The 19,948-nt window shown below is 44.7% G+C and overlaps 1 protein-coding gene across 3 annotated transcripts in view; it reads right to left on the reverse strand.

Moving 5' to 3' along the window:
• LOC129816599 (adenylate cyclase type 5-like) overlaps positions 1-19,948 on the reverse strand; it is a 137,022-nt gene that overhangs the window by 48,944 nt on the left and 68,130 nt on the right. For all 3 annotated transcript variants that reach the window (XM_055871281.1, XM_055871280.1, XM_055871282.1), the window contains exons 2-3: positions 18,549-18,698; positions 13,427-13,548 (exon numbers count right to left, since the gene is read on the reverse strand). In XM_055871281.1, the coding sequence (XP_055727256.1) occupies positions 13,427-13,548; positions 18,549-18,698 (272 nt within the window). The remainder of the gene's footprint in view (positions 1-13,426; positions 13,549-18,548; positions 18,699-19,948) is intronic.

The following is a 19,948-nucleotide window of genomic DNA, read 5'->3' on the forward strand; positions in this document are numbered from 1 at the left end:
CTTCATCATTCAAGAGTGCCTTGATTGAAAATGGAAGCTCCACCAGTCCCACTGTTGTATTTAGATAAATGTTTTGTTTGTCAAGTGATGGCAACAAAATACTCTCTCCTTTTTTGTCTCTGTTCAGGTTATGTCAGGGGAATTATACTGTAATGTCCAGTCCCGCGTTCTGTTTTCTGTGTGATCCCGGATTGGCTGGTTGACACAGACGAAGCAGATCATATGAACCAGTCCAGACCACATCTTTTTAAACATAGATTATCAGCTTGTACTTTAACTGAGGACAGGACATGGAGGCTATATTTAGACACAAATACAATCCCTGTGCCTCCCACAACCAGCGCATTAAGAGCACCACAAATAATAACTCCCAGAAAGCAGTATGTTCCATTCTCTTAGGGCAGGACCATAGATGTATATCTGGGCTGGTTTGGAGGGGTTTAAGCAGTAGAGAGAGCTGTGTCATGTATTCAAAATCCATGTAATTAGTACCTAGGGGATGACCAATCAGATCTTGGATGGATGTATATCCTAAAAGGGTGATGTTTTTCTCTAAAGGGACATTCATCTCATAGTAACCTACAGTAGGCTACTGAACAAACCGCAAGGCAGTCAGAGACTCATGGGTGTCCATCATTCAATACTACCCTTGAGCAGTCTTTCATGTCAGAAGAACATAAGTAAGTTATTTGTCTACTATATAGAAAAAAACATGTACTATAAATGACTGTATAAATGATTTCCTTGATTTGAGACATTCACAAAAACAGGGCGTCACCACTGAGAGAAACACGTCAGATGGTTCGTTATTGTGTAATCACAATAACCACATGAGGTAGTTACACTGTTTGAACTCTGTGTTTTGCACTTCAAATGGTGGATAATCTGCACTTTGATGCAGAAACATTATTCTGTAAAACAACAACAACAAGGCCCAGGATGGAATAATAACCCACAGCTTGGGCTGAAACCCAGAGTTCCAGCTGAAACGTGACACCAAAGCTGCAACAGAGCAAAAGGCATTACGTTGTTAGAAAGTTGTTTGTTCCAGTTTGCCTCAGCGCTTGCTTGTAAGCTACGCCTTGGCTCACATGAATACAGCAGCCATACCAGGGACCGCATCCAACATCCCCCCCGGGAAAAAATGCACACAGAGAGAGAGAGAGAGACAGACAGAGAGAGACAAAGAGAGACAGAGACAGACAGAGAGATAGACAGAGACAGACAGTCAGACAGACAGAGACAGACAGACGCAGACCGACGCAGACCGACACAGACAGACAGACAGACAGACAGACAGACAGACAGACAGACAGACAGACAGACAAAGACAGACAGACAGAGACGGACAGAGAGAGACAGACAGACAGATAGACAGAGACAGACAGAGACAGACAGAGACAGACAGACAGACAGAGACAGACAAACACAGACAGAGACAGAGACAGAGAGAGGCAGAGACAGTCAGAGACAGAGAAAGACAGAGACAGACAGAGCACGACATACAGACAGAGACAGACAAAGACAGACAGACAGAGACAGACAAACAGAGACAGACAGAGACAGACAGAGACAGACAAATAGAGACAGACAGAGACATACAGAGACAGACAGCCAGAGACAGCCAGAGACATACAGAGACAGACAGCCAGAGATAGACAGAGACAGACAATCATTTCCAGGCCCAGGGACATGTATTAGTCTGTGGCGACCTAAATGCCAGAACTGGACACGAACCTGACACCCTCAGCACACAGGGGGACAAACACCTCCCTGCAGGTGACAGCATTCCCTCCCCCATATGCCCCCCTAGACACAACTATGACAACATAACCAACAAAAACGGGTCACAACTCCTGCAGCTCTGTCGCACGCTGGGTATGTACATAGTCAATGGTAGGCTTCGAGGGGACTCCTATGGCAGGTACACCTATAGCTCATCTCTTGGCAGTAGCACTGTAGACTACTTTATCACTGACCTCAACCCAGAGTCTCTCAGAGCGTTCACAGTCAGCCCACTGACACCCCTATCAGATCACAGCAAAATTACAGTCTACTTGAACAGAGCAATACTCAATCATGAGGCATCAAAGCCAAAGGAACTGAGTAACATTAAGAAATGCTATAGATGGAAGGAATGCAGTTTGGAAACCTACCAAAAAACAATTAGGCAACAGCAAATCCAATCCCTTTTAGACAACTTCCTGGGTAAAATGTTCCACTGCAATAGTGAAGGTGTAAACTTGGCAGTAGAAAATCTTAACAGTATATTTGACCTCTCAGCTTCCCTATCAAATCTAAAAATCTCAAATAGAAAACCGAAGAAAATGAACAACAATGACAAATGGTTTGATGAAGAATGCAAAAATCTAAGAAATAAATTGAGAAACCTGTCCAACCAAAAACATAGAGACCCGGAAAACCTGAGTCTACGCCTTCACTATGGTGAATCACTAAAACAATACAGAAATACACTACGGAAAAAGAAGGAACAGCATGTCAGAAATCAGCTCAATGTAATTGAAGAATCCATAGACTCTAACCAATTCTGGGAAAATTGGAAAACACTAAACAAACAACAACACGAAGAATTATCTATCCAAAATGGAGATGTATGGGTAAACCACTTCTCCAATCTTTTTGGCTCTATAACAAAGAATAAAGAGCAAAAACATATACATGATCAAATACAAATCCTAGAATCAACTATTAAAGACTACCAGAACCCACTGGATTCTCCAATTACCTTGAATGAGTTACAGGACAAAATAAAAACCCTCCAACCCAAAAAGGCCTGTGGTGTTGATGGTATCCTTAATGAAATGATCAAATATACAGACAACAAATTCCAATTGGCTATACTAAAACTCTTTAACATCGTCCTTAGCTCTGGCATCTTCCCCAATATTTGGAACCAAGGACTGATCACCCCAATCCACAAAAGTGGAGACAAATTTGACCCCAATAACTACCGTGGAATATGCGTCAACAGTAACCTTGGTAAAATACTCTGCATTATCATTAACAGCAGACTCGTACATTTCCTCAATGAACACAATGTACTGAGCAAATGTCAAATTGGCTTTTTACCAAATTACCGTACAACAGACCATGTATTCACCCTACAAACCCTAATTGACAATCAAACAAACCAAAACAAAGGCAAAGTCTTCTCATGCTTTGTTGATTTCAAAAAAGCCTTCGACTCAATTTGGCATGAGGGTCTGCTATACAAATTGATGGAAAGTGGTGTTGGGGGTAAAACATACGACATTATAAAATCCATGTACACAAACAACAAGTGTGCGGTTAAAATTGGCAAAAAACACACACATTTCTTCACACAGGGTCGTGGGGTGAGACAGGGATGCAGCTTAAGCCCCACCCTCTTCAACATATATATCAACGAATTGGCGCGGGCACTAGAACAGTCTGCAGCACCCGGTCTCACCCTACTAGAATCCGAAGTCAAATGTCTACTGTTTGCTGATGATCTGGTGCTTCTGTCACCAACCAAGGAGGGCCTACAGCAGCACCTAGATCTTCTGCACAGATTCTGTCAGACCTGGGCCCTGACAGTAAATCTCAGTAAGACCAAAATAATGGTGTTCCAAAAAAGGTCCAGTCGCCAGGACCACAAATTCCATCTAGACACCGTTGCCCTAGAGCACACAAAAAACTATACATACCTCGGCCTAAACATCAGCGCCACAGGTAACTTCCACAAAGCTGTGAACGATCTGAGAGACAAGGCAAGAAGGGCATTCTATGCCATCAAAAGGAACATAAATTTCAACATACCAATTAGGATCTGGCTAAAAATACTTGAATCAGTCATAGAGCCCATTGCCCTTTATGGTTGTGAGGTCTGGGGTCCGCTCACCAACCAAGATTTCACAAAATGGGGCAAACACCAAATTGAGACTCTGCATGCAGAATTCTGCAAAAATATCCTCCGTGTACAACGTAGAACACCAAATAATGCATGCAGAGCAGAATTAGGCCGATACCCACTAATTATCAAAATCCAGAAAAGAGCCGTTAAATTCTACAACCACCTAAATAAAAGGAAGCGATTCCCAAACCTTCCATAACAAAGCCATCACCTACAGAGAGATGAACCTGGAGAAGAGTCCCCTAAGCAAGCTGGTCCTAGGGCTCTGTTCACAAACACAAACACACCCCACAGAGCCCCAGGACAACAGCACAATTAGACCCAACCAAATCATGAGAAAACAAAAAGTTAATTACTTGACACATTGGAAAGAATTAACAAAAAAACAGAGCAAACTAGAATGCTATTTGGCCCTAAACAGAGAGTACACAGTGGCAGAACACCTGACCACTGTGACTGACCCAAACTTAAGGAAAGCTTTGACTATGTACAGACTCAGTGAGCATAGCCTTGCTATTGAGAAAGGCCGCCGTAGGCAGACATGGCTCTCAAGAGAAGACAGGCTATGTGCTCACTGTCCACAAAATGAGGTGGAAACTGAGCTGCACTTTCTAACCTCCTGCCCAATGTATGACCATATTAGAGACACATATTTCCCTCAGATTACACAGATCCACAAAGAATTCGAAAAAAAATCCAATTTTGATAAACTCACATATCTACTGGGTGAAATTCCACAGTGTGCCATCACAGCAGCAAGATTTGTGACCTGTTGTCACAAGAAAAGGGCAACCAGTGAAGAACAAACAGCATTGTAAATACAACCCATATTTATGCCTATTTATTTTAACCTGTGTGCTTTAACCATTCGTACATTGCTACAACACTGTATATATATAATATGACATTTGTAATGTCTTTATTGTTTTGAAACTTCTGTATGTGTAATGTTTACTGTTAATTTGTATTGTTTGTTTCACTTTTGTGTATTGCTACCTCACTTGCTTTGGCAATGTTAACACATGTTTCCCATGCCAATAAAGCCCCTTGAATTGAATTTAATTTAATTGACAGACAAATAGAGACAGACAGAGACATACAGAGACAGACAGCCAGAGACATACAGAGACAGACAGCCAGAGACAGACAGAGACAGACAGAGACAGCCAGAGACAGACAAATAGAGACAGACAGAGACAGACAGAGAAAGACAAAGAGACAGCCAGAGACATGCAGAGACAGACAGCCAGAGACAGACAGAGACATACAGAGACAGACAGCCAGAGACAGACAGAGACAGACAGAGACAGCCAGAGACAGACAAATAGAGACAGACAGAGACATACAGAGACAGACAAATAGAGACAGACAGAGACATACAGAGACAGACAGGCAGAGACAAACAGAGACAGACACAGACAGAGACGGACATAGACAGACAGCCAGAGACAGCCAGAAACAGACAGCCAGAGACAGACAGACAGACAGACAGACAGACAGACAGACAGACAGACAGACAGACAGACAGGCAGACAGACAGGCAGACAGACAGGCAGACAGACAGAGACAGACAGAGACATACAGAGACAGACAAATAGAGACATACAGAGACATACAGAGACAGACAGACAGAGACAGACAGGCAGAGACAGACAGGCAGAGACAGACAGGCAGAGACAGACAGGCAGAGACAGAGATAGACATACACAGACAGACAGACAGACAGACAGACAGACAGACAGACAGACAGACAGACAGACATAGACAGACAGCCAGAGACAGACATAGACAGACAGCCAGAGACAGACATAGACAGACAGACAGAAACAGACAGAGACAGACAGACAGAGACAGACAAACAGAGACAGACAGAGACAGAAACAGAGACAGACAGACAGAGACAGACAGACAGAGACAGACAGAAACACACAGACAGAGACAGACAGAGACAGAGACAGAGAGACAGAGACAAACAGAGATAGACAGAGACAGACACAGACAGAGAGACAGAGACAAGCAGACAGACAGAGACAGAGACAGACAGACAGACAGACAGACAGACAGACAGACAGACAGACAGACAGACACCGACACAGACAGACAGACAGACAGAGACAGAGACAGAGACAGTCAGAGACAGACAGACAGAGACAGAAACAGAGACAGACAGAGACCTCTTCACAGTTCTTATACCACTCCTCCTGTCATCTTAAGGCCAGTTCTAGTAGGATAGTGTCCAGTCCATTTCGCCTGTTTCTCTCTCTCTTGTTGTAACGAGCCTGTCATGTCCAACCAAACCAAAGTGTAGCTATTACGTTTAGCTGCTTGTCAGTTTGCATTTCCTGCTCTCTGTCCCTGGCTGCACTCCTTCCTGTCAAGACTGGTCCAAGCCAAGATCTAAACAAGCAACGCACCACAGACAAGCGCAGTCCCAGTCTGTTAGATACTGTACAAACTAAGCCATTCACATCTAACATCACCCATATCCTAAGCAATAGCTGTAGGTAAGAACATCACCCATATCCTAAGCAATAGCTGTAGGTAAGACCATCACCCAAAAGAGCTGCTTCCTGTGCTTGGCCCTCCTATGTTGAACATAATAAACAGCTCTCTATCCACCGGATGTGTACCAAACTCACTAAAAGTGGCAGTGATAAAGCCTCTCTTGAAAAAGCCAAACCTTGACCCGGAAAATATAAAAAACTATCGGCCTATATCGAATCTTCCATTCCTCTCAAAAATTTTAGAAAAAGCTGTTGCGCAGCAACTCACTGCCTTTCTGAAGACAAACAATGTATACGAAATGCTTCAGTCCGGTTTTAGACCCCATCATAGCACTGAGACTGCACTTGTGAAGGTGGTAAATTACCTTTTAATGGCGTCAGACCGAGGCTCTGCATCTGTCCTCGTGCTACTAGACCTTAGTGCTGCTTTTGACACCATCGATCACCACATTCTTTTGGAGAGACTGGAAACCCAAATTGGTCTACACGGACCAGTTCTGGCCTGGTTTAGATCTTACCTGTCGGAAAGATATCAGTTTGTCTCTGTGAATGGTTGTCCTCTGACAAATCAACTGTGCATTTCGGTGTTCCTCAAGGTTCCGTTTTAGGACCACTATTGTTTTCACTATATATTTTACCTCTTGGGGATGTTATTCGAAAACATAATGTTAACTTTCACTGCTATGCGGATGACACACAGCTGTACATTTCAATGAAACATGGTGAAGCCCCAAAATTGCCCTCGCTAGAAGCCTGTGTTTCAGACATAAGGAAGTGGATGGCTGAAAACGTTCTACTTTTAAACTCGGACAAAACAGAGATGCTTGTTCTAGGTCCCAAGAAACAAAGAGATCTTCTGTTAAATCTGACAATTCATCTTGATGGTTGTAAAGTCGTCTCAAATAAAACTGTGATGGACCTCGGCGTTACTCTTGACCCTGATCTCTCTTTTGACGAACATATCAAGACTGTTTCAAGGACAGCTTTTTTCCATCTACGTAACATTGCAAAAATCAGAAATTAGAAATTGTCTGTCCAAAAATGATGCAGAAAAATTAATCCATGCATTTGTTACTTCTAGGTTAGACTACTGCAATGCTCTACTTTCCCGGCTACCCGGATAAAGCACTAAATAAACTTCAGTTAGTGCTAAATACGGCTGCTAGAATCCTGACTAGAACCAAGAAATTTGATCATATTACTCCAGTGCTAGCTTCCCTACACTGGCTTCCTGTTAAGGCAAGGGCTGATTTCAAGGTTTTACTGTTAACCTATAAAGCGTTACATGGGCTTGCTCCTACCTATCTTTCCGAGTTGGTCCTGCCGTACATACCAATACGTACGCTACGGTCACAAGACGCAGGCCTCCTAATTGTCCCTAGAATTTCTAAGCAAACAGCGGGAGGCAGGGCTTTCTCCTATAGATCTCCATTTTTATGGAACAGTCTGCCTACCCATGTGAGAGACGCAGACTCGGTCTCAACCTTTAAGTCTTTACTGAAGACTTATCTCTTCAGTAGGTCATATTATTGAGTGTAGTCTGGCCCAGGAGTGTGAAGGTGAACGGAAAGGCTCTGGAGCAATGAACCGCCCTTGCTGTCTCTGCCTGGCCGGTTCCCCTCTCTCCACTGGGATTCTCTGCCTCTAACCCTATTACAGGGGCTGAGTCACTGGCTTACTGGTGCTCTTTCATGCCGTCCCTGGGAGGGGTGCGTCACTTGAGTGGGTTGAGTTACTGACGTGATCTTCCTGTCTGGGTTGGCGCCCCCCCTTGGTTTGTGCTGTGGTGGAGATCTTTGTTGGCTATACTCGGCCTTGTCTCAGGATTATAAGTTGATGGTTGAAGATATCCCTCCAGTGGTGCGGGGGCTGTGCTTTGGCAAAGTCGGTGGGGTTATATCCTTCCTATTTGGCCCTGTCCGGGGGTATCTTCGGATGGGGCCACAGTGTCTCCTGACCGCTCCTGTCTCAGCCTCCAGTATTTATGCTGCAGTAGTTTGTGTCGGGGGGCTAGGGTCAGTTGGTTATACCTGGAGTACTTCTCCTGTCTTATCCAGTGTCCTGTGTGAATTTAAGTATGCTTTCTCTAATTCTCTCGTTCTCTCTTTCTTTCTCTCTCTCTGAGAACCTGAGCCCTAGGACCATACGTCAGGACTACCGGGCATGATGACTCCCTGCTGTCCCCAGTCCACCTGGCCTTGCTGCTATTCCAGTTTCAACTGTTCTGCCTGCGGTTACGGAACCCCTACCTGTCCCAGACCTGCTGTTTTCAACTCTTAATGATCGGCTATGAAAAGCCAACAGATTTATTCCTGATTATTATTTGACCACGCTTGTCATTTATGAACATTTTGAAAATCTTGGCTCTCTCTAATTTTCTCCTTCTCTCTTTCTTTCTCTCGGAGGACCTGAGCCCTGGGACCATACGTCCGGACTGCCGGGCGTGGTGGCTCCTTGCTGTCCCCAGTCCGCCTGGCCTTGCTGCTGTTCCGGTTTCAGCTGTTCTGCCTGCGGTTATGGAACCGCCACCTGTCCCAGACCTGTTGTTTTTCAACTCTTAATGATCGGCTATGAAAAGCCAACTGAAAATTATCCATGATTATTACTTGACCATGCTTGTCACTTATGAACATTTTTGAACATCTTGGCATACTTCTGTTATAATCTCCACCCGGCACAGCCAGAAGAGGACTGGCCACCCCTCATAGCCTGGTTCCTCTCTAGGTTTCTTCCTAGGTTTTGGCCTTTCTAGGGAGTTTTTCCTAGCCACCGTGCTTCTTCACCTGCATTCTAGCTGTTTGGGGTTTTAGGCTGGGTCTCTGTACAGCACTTCGAGATATTAGCTGATGTACGAAGGGCTATATAAAATAAACTTGATTGATTGATTGATTGATATCCTAAGCAATAGCTGTAGGTAAGACCATCACCCATATCCTAAGCAATAGCTCCACACAGCAAATTCTGCAGTGTTAAAAAATTATTATAATAACACAAAGTGTTAAATTAACACTGAACGTGTTGAGTGTTTGGACCCATATAGACACTTCAACAGTGTTAAATTAACACACTGCGTAGTGTAAAGCCTTATGCAAATATTTCCCAGAGTGCCTTGCCTTTTGAGTAAATTGTAGAGTTACCACCCATGACTGTATTTGTTAGTGTTAGTTGAGGGCCTAGTTTTACCCTAAGACAGAGGACCAAAAGTCATAAATATCACTTTGTACCAAAACATGCCAATCATTATCATATTTCCCAGCATGCTCTTTTGCAGGTAGATTTCTTGAATCACTATGCAAGCCAGCATAATGTGACTTGCAGGTAGGGTTGCAAATTCACCAGAATTTTGGAACCCTACCTGCAGGCCTGATGTTGCCTGAGGAATGAACTGGGGTACAATTATGCACTTGTAACTAAAGGTAAAAAAGGATGACCAAGTGTCTGTACCCCTTTAGGAAAAAATCTAAACCTTTTTATCCTGAGAGTGTAATACAATGGCCTGAAACTCATGGTTTACAGGCCACATCAGGCCTGCAAGTCACATTAAGCTGGCTCGCAAGGTTATGTGTAATCCCTTCTGGAATCCAGCCAGTGTGGGGATATCCAACTTTTTGAGTTTTTTTTTTATCACCCACAACCTGTATTCAGGGTTGGGAAGACTAAGCTTCTTCTTCAGCTTTTAGGTTTTATGGCCGACTACAACCTCTTGGTGTATTGCCGCAACCTACTGTACAGGGTAATGAAACAAGAATATTCCATTGCAGGGAGGGGGGAACCCGGACATCATACAAAATGTAAAAAATATATTTTTAGAAACATCCTACTCTTTCAGTCACAGTTGAAATCACATCCCTACACAGGCTCAGGGGCTTGTGAGAACGGAGCATTCTTCGACAGTATTCCTTGTCCCAAACAACTCTCAGCCGCACTCACAGGGATGCCTATTTCCTCTCTGTTTGCACTGTGCAGTTGATAACCAACGGAATAAACGCTACAACGTCCACCTTCTTAACATGCAACATGTCAGGATCTCTCTGCTGACAAGCAACATCATGTGGTGTCTCTTCTCCTACTACCATTACTCCCTCAACGTCCCTCCTTTCCTCCACTCTTCTCACCGCCCCCGGACAGGAGACATGCTGGAAGCCCTTGTTCTTGCCACATCCGTCTCCTTCACCCTTACAGGACACTTCAGGAATTCGGGTGCAAGTTCACCACCACGATTGCAGCACTTAGCACTCAGCTGGCATATGATGCTCCGCCCATCTACATACACTCGACACATGGTTTAATAATTTGCATTTATCACACTGTATGGGTTTGGGCATGAAGGCTCTCACAGGGTATTTCATAAAACCCAAATGCATGTGAGAAGGCAGAGACTCTTCATCAAACAACAATAGAATGGATGGAGTGGTCTTCCTCCTCACTCCATCCACAATGCTGGTCAGTCGGTTGATCAAGTTCTTCACAGACTGTATATCCTTTGCATTCACTCTAGCACCACCTCAGAGATAACACCCTTGATAGGCGCCTTGCTTCGAAGAGCCACACACGACACATTCCAATCCGACATCTTCTTGAGGCTCAGAGCATGTTCCTTCTGTTCCATAGATACACCAAAAAATGATATGAGCCCACTTCTTGTTACTCTCATTGACGCCACCTTACCCAACGCATCCACCATGTTCATAGAGACTACAAACGGATCTCCCAGGTAACTACATCGACCCCATCGAACATCACCAATATCCTAAGCAACAGCAGTTGACAACATCAGCTGGGAAGAGACACCGGGCTGAGTTCCAATGTCTACTCGCACATCACTTGCTACCAGAATGCATAACATCCAATCGATTCTCTTCACATTAAAGTGGTATGCTACTGTAGTGTGCACATTAAAACAGATCTCCACAGAATCTTCTGTGCTGTTTGCTGCAGTGCTGAACAGTGTGCCCGAGTGTGTCAGTACTGGTCCTGTAGAGGGGATATTAAGTAATGTCATCTACTGCGAAGCTGGCTAGGCTGGATGCCACCGTGGACTGGGGCACAACTACACTGCAGCCAAAGGACGTGTCCCAACTTTTAGACCTTAAGAGGAGTCGGCTAAATGTATCTGACTCCTCTCAAGGTCTAAAGGTTGGGACACTGGCACAAACTGTAACACAACAAAAACACACAACTATTCTGACTTCTAGCAGACATCCACTTCACTAAGATGAGCTTCAAAACATCCCGACACATCCCGACACCCCACTGCTGCTAACTTGCATAACACGTTTGTAGTCAGCTTTTTTTAAAGGAGAAGGAGGAAGTGGAGGAGGAGGAGGCAGTGGAGGAGGAGGAAGTAGAGGAGGAGGAGACAGTGGAGGAGGAGGACGTAGAGGAGGAGGAGACAGTGGAGGAGGAAGTGGAGGAGGAGGAGGCAGTGGAGGAGGAAGTGGAGGAGGAGGAGACAGTGGAGGAGGAAGTGGAGGAGGAGGAAGTAGAGGAGGAGGAGACAGTGGAGGAGGAAGTGGAGGAGGAGGAGGCAGTGGAGGAGGAAGTGGAGGAGGAGGAGGAGGCAGTGGAGGAGACAGTGGAGGAGGAAGTGGAGGAGGAGGAAGTGGAGGAGGAGGAAGTGGAGGAGGAAGAGACAGTGGAGGAGGAAGTGGAGGAGGAGGAAGTGGAGGAGGAAGTGGAGGAGGAGGAGGAGACAGTGGAGGAGGAAGTGGAGGAGGCAGTGGAGGAGGAAGTGGAGGAGGAAGTGGAGGAGGAGGAGGCAGTGGAGGAGGAAGTGGAGGAGGAGGAGGAAGTGGAGGAGGAGGAGGAGGAGGCAGTGGAGGAGACAGTGGAGGAGGAAGTGGAGGAGGAGGAGACAGTGGAGGAGGAAGTGGAGGAGACAGTGGAGGAGGAAGTGGAGGAGACAGTGGAGGAGAAAGTGGAGGAGACAGTGGAGGAGACAGTGGAGGAGACAGTGGAGGAGACAGTGGAGGAGACAGTGGAGGAGACAGTGGAGGAGGAGGACAAAAAGAGGAAAGCAGGAGGGAGGTCTCTTGACTAACAGCAGAGGGGACAGGGCTGAACTGAGCTGAGCCGGGAAGAGCAGGGGACATGACATGCTGCAGGACAAGATGCTATCTGCTCTCTCAGCAACCCCACATCACATGCTAGGCTACTTACAATATAGTACACACTCCACTCGTTCTCCTCTGTCCAACTGGAGCTCACAGAGAAACACAGTGTCTGAAAAGGTTACTAGCCGTCAAATAACTTTTGCTTTCTCCATCCTTGTTTCCTTAATTCCTCTCAAAGCCCATTGAAGGAGAGGATCCAAGGTCCTTGATGCTAAATTACAGATGAAGCAAGGATCTGATAGCTAAATGTACTAGTAAGATTTTCAGCACCAGACGTCTCCTCTCTCTTTCTCCACAGTCAAGAGCCCTCTCTCTATTTCTCTCTCTCTCCACAGCCAAGAGTCCTCTATCGCTCTCTCTCTCTCCACAGCCAAGAGCCCTCTATCTCTCTCTCTCTCTCCACAGCCACTGTATACTCTCTATCTATCTCTCTCTCTCTACCTGCCAGGAGATGTCTCTCTCTTTTCGTGTTGTCTGTCTGCTGCTCAGCGGAGCCCCAATTACTGTTAGCGCTAACAGCGCCCATTTTTCTCTCAGCCAAATGACAAAATGTGTTTTATTGCAGAAAACTAGCTTTAAAGCTGTCAAATGTTCTCTCTGCCCCATGGCAAAATTTGTGGAATTGCATGAAACTAGCTATTAAACAGCAACATTTAGTCTCTGCGGCCAAGAGGAGGGCCTCTAAAACCTCACCATTGGCAACGCCCACTACAACTGCACTGCAGTCAAGCCCTAGACAGACCCTACCACTACCACGGTTAGCATGTATAGCTGAACCTCAGAGGCTAGGTAATGCTGATAAAAGTAGCATGTTACTGTAATTGGTGAAGGGAAAGACCTAGACATAGCTTTGGAGCATGGCACTGACTGCATGTGTCCCTCCTCTCCCTGATGACGTCAGTGGTGACTGGTACCTGACGTTGTCGTGCTTCTGGATGTAGATCTTGTGAAACATCATGTCTTCCTGCTTGGCGTTAATGTCAGCTTTCATCTCCATGGCAACATGACGGGGAAGCACGGAGAGCAGGAGACGCTCCTGCAGAGAGAGAGGGGGGGGGGAGAAAAGAGAGAGAGAAAGAGGGATGGAGGGCGAGACAGACGAGGGTGGGAGAGATAGGGAAGACAGCAAGAGAGAAAGAGAGAATGAGAGAAAATCAGAGAAAGAGAGAGAGATAGGCAGGGGAGAGGGAGAGATATATAGGCAGAGGAGGGAGAGAGAGAGAGAGAGAGAGGCAGGGGAGAGGGAGAGATATATAGGCAGAGGAGGGAGAGAGAGAGAGAGAGAGAGGCAGGGGAGAGGGAGAGAGAGGGGAGAGGCAGGAGAGAGGGAAAGAGATATATAGGCAGAGGAGAGAGAGAGATATATAGGCAGAGGAGGGAGAGAGATATATAGGCAGAGGAGGGAGAGAGAGAGAGAGAGAGAGAGGCAGGGGAGAGGGAGAGATATATAGGCAGAGGAGGGAGAGAGAGAGAGAGAGAGAGAGAGAGAGGCAGGGGAGAGAGAGAGATATATAGGCAGAGGAGAGAGAGAGATATATAGGCAGAGGAGGGAGAGAGAGAGAGAGAGAGAGGCAGGGGAGAGGGAGAGAGAGGGGAGAGGCAGGAGAGAGGGAAAGCGAGAGAGGCAGGGGAGAGGGAGAGAGAGATAGGCAGGAGAGGGAGAGAGAGATAAGCAGGAGAGAGAGAGAGAGGAAGGGGAGAGCGAGAGAGAGAGAGGAAGGGGTGTGTAGAGTGTAGAGTGAAAAAGTACCAATCAGAGATTTAGTTCATTAGAGTCAGTACAAGAGACAGACAGTGAGACAGAGAAATGGAGAGGTGTTGATTTTGGCCTATCCCACAGGGGAAGACCTGGGTAATTGAGCACTCGAACGCATGGCTGCTCACCCCCTCTCTCCATCTCTCCATCCCTCTATAGCCATGACTCCCATGCCACAGTGACCCTATCTGCTGAGAGATGTCATCACTGGCCGAAGAGTGTGGCCCAGCCCTTGATGTCATCTCCTTGGCTACATCCCAATTGGCACTCTATTCCCTATATATACAGGGCTCTGGTAAAAATGTGAACACTATATGGAATAGGGTGCCATTTGGGACATAGCTCCAGTTCTGTTTATGCCCCAGCAGCAGCCGTGGGTGGGCGGGTGTTATCAAGAGGCTAGGATAGGCCACCAACCCCACACACACACTCCTCTCACTTCCTGTCAATCCTAGCCAATTAGCTGCTGGTTATGAGTCGTTCTATTGCTCTCTCTCTGCTTAGTGGCTTGGAGAGCTGAAGTCATTATTACTGTTGCCTAGGGCTGTTACGTTGACCGAATTACTGCCACACCAGCGGTCACGAGTCATGACGACAGTCAAATTCCACATGACCGTTTAGTCACGGTAATTAGGCTTCTCCAAGTGCTCAGCATATGTGGGAACTCCTTCAAGACAGTTGGAAAAGTATTCTGGTTGAGAGAATGCCAAGATTGTGCAAAGCTGTCATCAAGGCAAAGGGTGGCTACTTTGAAGAACCTCAAATATAAAATACATTTTGATTTGTTAAACACTTTTTGCTTACTACATGATTATATGTGTTATTTCATAGTTTTGATGTCTTCACTATTATTCTACAATGTAGAAAATAGTAAAAATAAAGAAAAACCCTTGAATGAGCAGGTGTGTCCAAACTTTTGACTAGTACTGTATGTACAGTATATGTAAACTAACGTTCAAAAGTTTAGGGTCATGAAATGTCCTTGTTTTTGAAAAAAAAAGCACATTTTTTGTCCATTAAAATAATTGTAATTAAAACATTGTTAATCTTGTAAATGACTATTGTAGCTGAGCTGGAAACAGCAGATTTTTAATGGAATATCTACATAGGCGTACAAAGGTCCATTATCAGCAACCATCACTCCTGTGTTCCAATGGCACGTTGTGTTAGCTAATCCAAGTTTATCATTTTAAAAGGCTAATTGATCATTAGAAAACCCATATGCTATTGTGTTAGCACAGCTGAAAACTGTTGTGCTGATTAATTAAGAAGCAATACAACTAGCCTTCTTTAGATTAGTTGAGTATCTGGAGCATCCGCATTTGTGGGTTCCATTACAGGCTCAAAATGGCCAAAAACAAAGTACTTTCTTCAGAAACTCGTCAGTCTATTTTTGTTCTGAGAAATTAAGGCTATTCCATGCGAGAAATGCCAAGAAACTGAAGATCTCATACAACGCTGTGTACTACTCCCTTCACAGAACAGCGCAAACTGGCTCTAACCAGAATGGAAAGAGGAGTGGGAGGCACCGGTGAACAACTGAGCAAGACGACAAGTACATTAGAGTATCTAGTTTGAGAAACAGACGCCTCACAAGTCCTCAACTGGCAACTTCATTAAATAGTACCTGGAAAACACCCGTCTCAATGTCAACAGTGAAGAGGTGACTCCGGGATGCTGGCCCTCTAGGCAGAGTTGCAAAGAAGAAGCCATATCTCAGACTGGCCAATAAAAATAAAATATTAAGATGGGCAAAAGAACACAGACACTGGACAGAGGAATGTGCTTTTCTTTCAAAAACAAGGACATTTCTAAGTGGCCCCAAACATTTGAACGGTAGTGTATATATATATATATATATATATTTGCCCAAAAATATATGGGGGATTGGAAGTGATGCAGACAATTACATTGATGGAAGCTACAATCTATCTGCAATATTAAAGCTGATCTACCCCCTAATAAAAAAAGGGTCCACATAACTTCTTAAAATGAAGCACATTCATCCGCTTTACAACGGGTGTAGAGCCTAAATGGCATATATATGCAGCGTGTGAGTTTCACGTTTGGGGAAGATCATTTTCACCATAAAAATGCACCTTATAATAAAAGCAATACATGCATAATCGCATTTGGGGTCACATTTGTTTTCCTGCTAATGGAACATTCACGCTTATAGCCTACTGCCGTGTGCGCATTGCTGCGCTCATAATGTGAAGAAATAACCTTATAGTTTATCAACATTTTAAGCTAAATGTTCTCATCTGTTGCGTCTGACTCATTGCTTAAAACAGGTTTTTTGATGCTAGTGGTTGTATTAATTTGGGATCTATTGTCACGCCCTGGCCTTAGTATTCTTTGTTTTCTTTATTATTTTAGTTAGGTCAGGGTGTGACATGGGGAATGTTTGTGTTTTGTTGGTTTTGGGTGTTTCTATGGTAAAGGGGTTGTTGGTGTAGTATATGGGTTTGTGTTGAGTACGTGTGTCTAGCGTTGTCTATGTATGTTTTGTTGTCTAGGAGAGTCTATGGTTACCTGAATGAGTTCCCAATTAGAGACAGCTGATTTCGGTTGTCTCTGATTGGGAGCCTTATTTAGGGTAGCCATAGGCTTTCATTTGTGGTGAGTAGTTGTCTATGTGATACGTTTGTAGCCAGTGTGTGCACATCGTTGTTTAGCTTCACGATCGTTTTCTTGTTTTGTTTAGTGTTTAAGTGTTTTTGTTTCGTTTGCCTTCTTCGTTCAATAAAAGGAGATGGCTTATTTTCCTAATGCTGCGTTTTGGTCCGTCAATCCTCCACACGATCGTGACATCTATCGTATTCCACAACTGTCCCAGACTATGTTTGGAATATTTATTTCTGGCGCAGAATAGACTAGGTCAACTTTTGTAGTATGGGGGATAGTAGATTGACATAGGATAGTGCTTTTACTGTTCGTTAGGTCTACTCATCTTGTTGGCTGACGAAAAGTAAATGTGGACAGTTCTTCCAATATCTTCCATATGCGCCTCGGAATAGGATAAAGACTCATGCAGTTGTGTCCCCGATGTGTCTGTCTTCACTTGTAGCCTGTGAGAAAGACCCGATCGCAATGTAAGAGGTGCTTCGGCAGGCTGATCACTGACCGCAAAAGGCAGGGATTTTTTTAGGGGGCATTAATGCCACACAAAGGAGATGCAGCTGTGAAATACGAGGCATTATCAAGTGCTTGTCAAACTGTGTGAGAGACTGATGAAGGTTGTACAGCCTGTGTAAAAACTAAGCAGAGCTCATGCATTTCATGCAACTATTTTCAAATCATCATTAGAGTCGCATCTTGCAGCCATTTAATATATTAGAAATCTAAACATATAGTCCAACATTTGTATCACAACTAACGTTACATAAATAACTCTAAATTATACATATAGGAGTACCTGTTTCTATGTTAACCGCTCAACACAGAATAGCCGTATGTGCGCGCTCCCTCAAATCATTTGGAGAAAATATCCTTTCTATTTTATTCAGCTTTGTTACACTGTATTCTTCATACTATAAAATAACATAAAATAATGCCACGGAATTATAAACAATTCTTGTCTGCTAAATGAACTAGTGTAGCCCACAGCCATATGGCATAGCCAGATCAGGGCCTAACATAAGGACAACTCAGAGTATGCTATTCTCTTTTTCTGAAATAGAATACATTTTGTTCATATCATGCTTCTTTAGACCTGTTTAAAGTACATAATGGATTTATTGTGAAGGTGTAGGCTATATTACATGGATTTATTATACTTTTTAAAATGTAGATGTTCCAAAGGTCCGCATCAGTGGCTTGTAGTCCCTGTGTGGAAGCCAGGACATGCTAAATGTGTTTATGTTAATAAACGGGCAATTACAATGAGACTGACAGTTCTTTGCTTGACAATCACCGGCTGACAAAATGTAATGACCGCCACAGCCCTACTGTCACCATTCATCTAGTTACTGTGAAGACAGCGCTTATCATGGGTGACTAACAAAGCATATGGCACTTGGTAGTAGCTACTCATGTTAGGCATGAATCTGACTATGAACAGGACTGGAGTTGCCCTTCCCTGGTCTATAGGGAGCAGAAGCCAAAGGTTACTTACGGAAACTCAGACCTTGGATTGCTAGGTTATTAGGAAATATATGCATTTCATTTAATAAATGAACTGTATTTCAAAGCCCTTTTTACATCAGCAGTAACTCGGCCTAACTATGTCAAGTAATTTACTGCCTGTGGTTCCACCACAGTACCATGGTGGGCCTTACCTGCTGCTGATTCTCCCTCTGTGAGTGGAGGCGAGCCTGTATGCATTCCCTGGTCTCCTGGAAGGCTTGTCTCTGGGAGCCCTCGGCTGGATAGTGGGTACACACGCCCACGATGTTAGTACAGGAGAAGATCAGGACGTTGGACACTATCTGAAGAGGGGAGGAAGAGATGGGGGGATATTGACAGAGGGAGAGGAAGGGTGAGGAGGAATAGAAGAAGAGAGAGAAAAGAGAGTGTTTGTCACGGATCCCTCCGGAACTGTCATTACGCACATCTGGTCCCTATTCCCAAGGATTAGTAATTGTATATGTGTGCCCCCTGTTCACCACTGTCCTGTCGATTATTGTTCCAATGTCCGTTGGTCGTGTGAGTACCTGTTCTGTGTTGTTTTGGCTTTCGTGCCGTGTGTATTGCGCAGATGATTACGGGTCTCGTCCCGTGTGGTATCATTGTCCGCTTGTGTATTTATTCGAGGTACTCCTCGCTCTTTTGTTTGGGTCTCAACCCTGTGTTTTGTATACGTGTTTGTTTGGTCTTCGTCCCCGTGACTTTACATGGCACGCTGTAATTTGGGTCCATAAAAAACCCTATTACGCATTCCTGCACCTGTCTCCCGATCCCTTTATACCAATGTGACAGTGTTCAATAAATGGTGTGATAGATCCCCTCCACAACTAATTCCGTTAAATGACAGACTTTCATCTCCGTGTGACATTTGACGTACAAGCCAAATGTATCCCCCGTTACCACATTCCCATAAATGGTCATTGTGTTGGTCTACTGTCCAAATAACTTAAATTTGACAGATAACAAAATAAGCCAAGAGATTGATGGGAGTAGAGAGAGAGAGTAGAGAGAGAGAGAGAGAGAGAGTAGAGAGAGAGTGTAGAGAGAGAGAGAGAGAGAGTAGAGAGAGAGAGAGAGTAAGAGAGAGAGAGAGAGAGGTAGAGAAGTAGAGAGTAGAGAGTAGAGAGTAGAGAGAGAGAGAGAGCAGTTTGGTTCATGCTTTTCAGCCTGCTGGAGCACCATTCATACTTGTTGAGTGGAGAGTGAGGGGCCTTCAGTTTCCCTGCTCTCCTCTGTTCTGGGTTGGAATAGGAGCAGAACAGTGCATCTAAACTCCCTCCTAACACTGTCTGACCGTCTGCTATCAAATGACTCCCTCTTCTCTACCTAGTGCACTACTTTTGAAGAGAGCCCTATGGGTAGTGCACTAAATAGGGAATAGGATGCTATTTGGAATGAAGCCTGTCTGTCTGCTGTCAGGGGCACCGGGACATACACACCACTATACTCAGCTGAACTGAACTGTACTCCTGCAGACATATCTCCAACCAGAATAACTCACACTGCACACTGAGCACAGGCGGGCGGGTGGGCGGTCGGGTGTGTGTGTCTG

The sequence above is a fragment of the Salvelinus fontinalis genome, chromosome 19 (genome assembly GCF_029448725.1).
Source record: "Salvelinus fontinalis isolate EN_2023a chromosome 19, ASM2944872v1, whole genome shotgun sequence".
In the NCBI taxonomy this organism is placed as follows: domain Eukaryota; kingdom Metazoa; phylum Chordata; class Actinopteri; order Salmoniformes; family Salmonidae; genus Salvelinus; species Salvelinus fontinalis.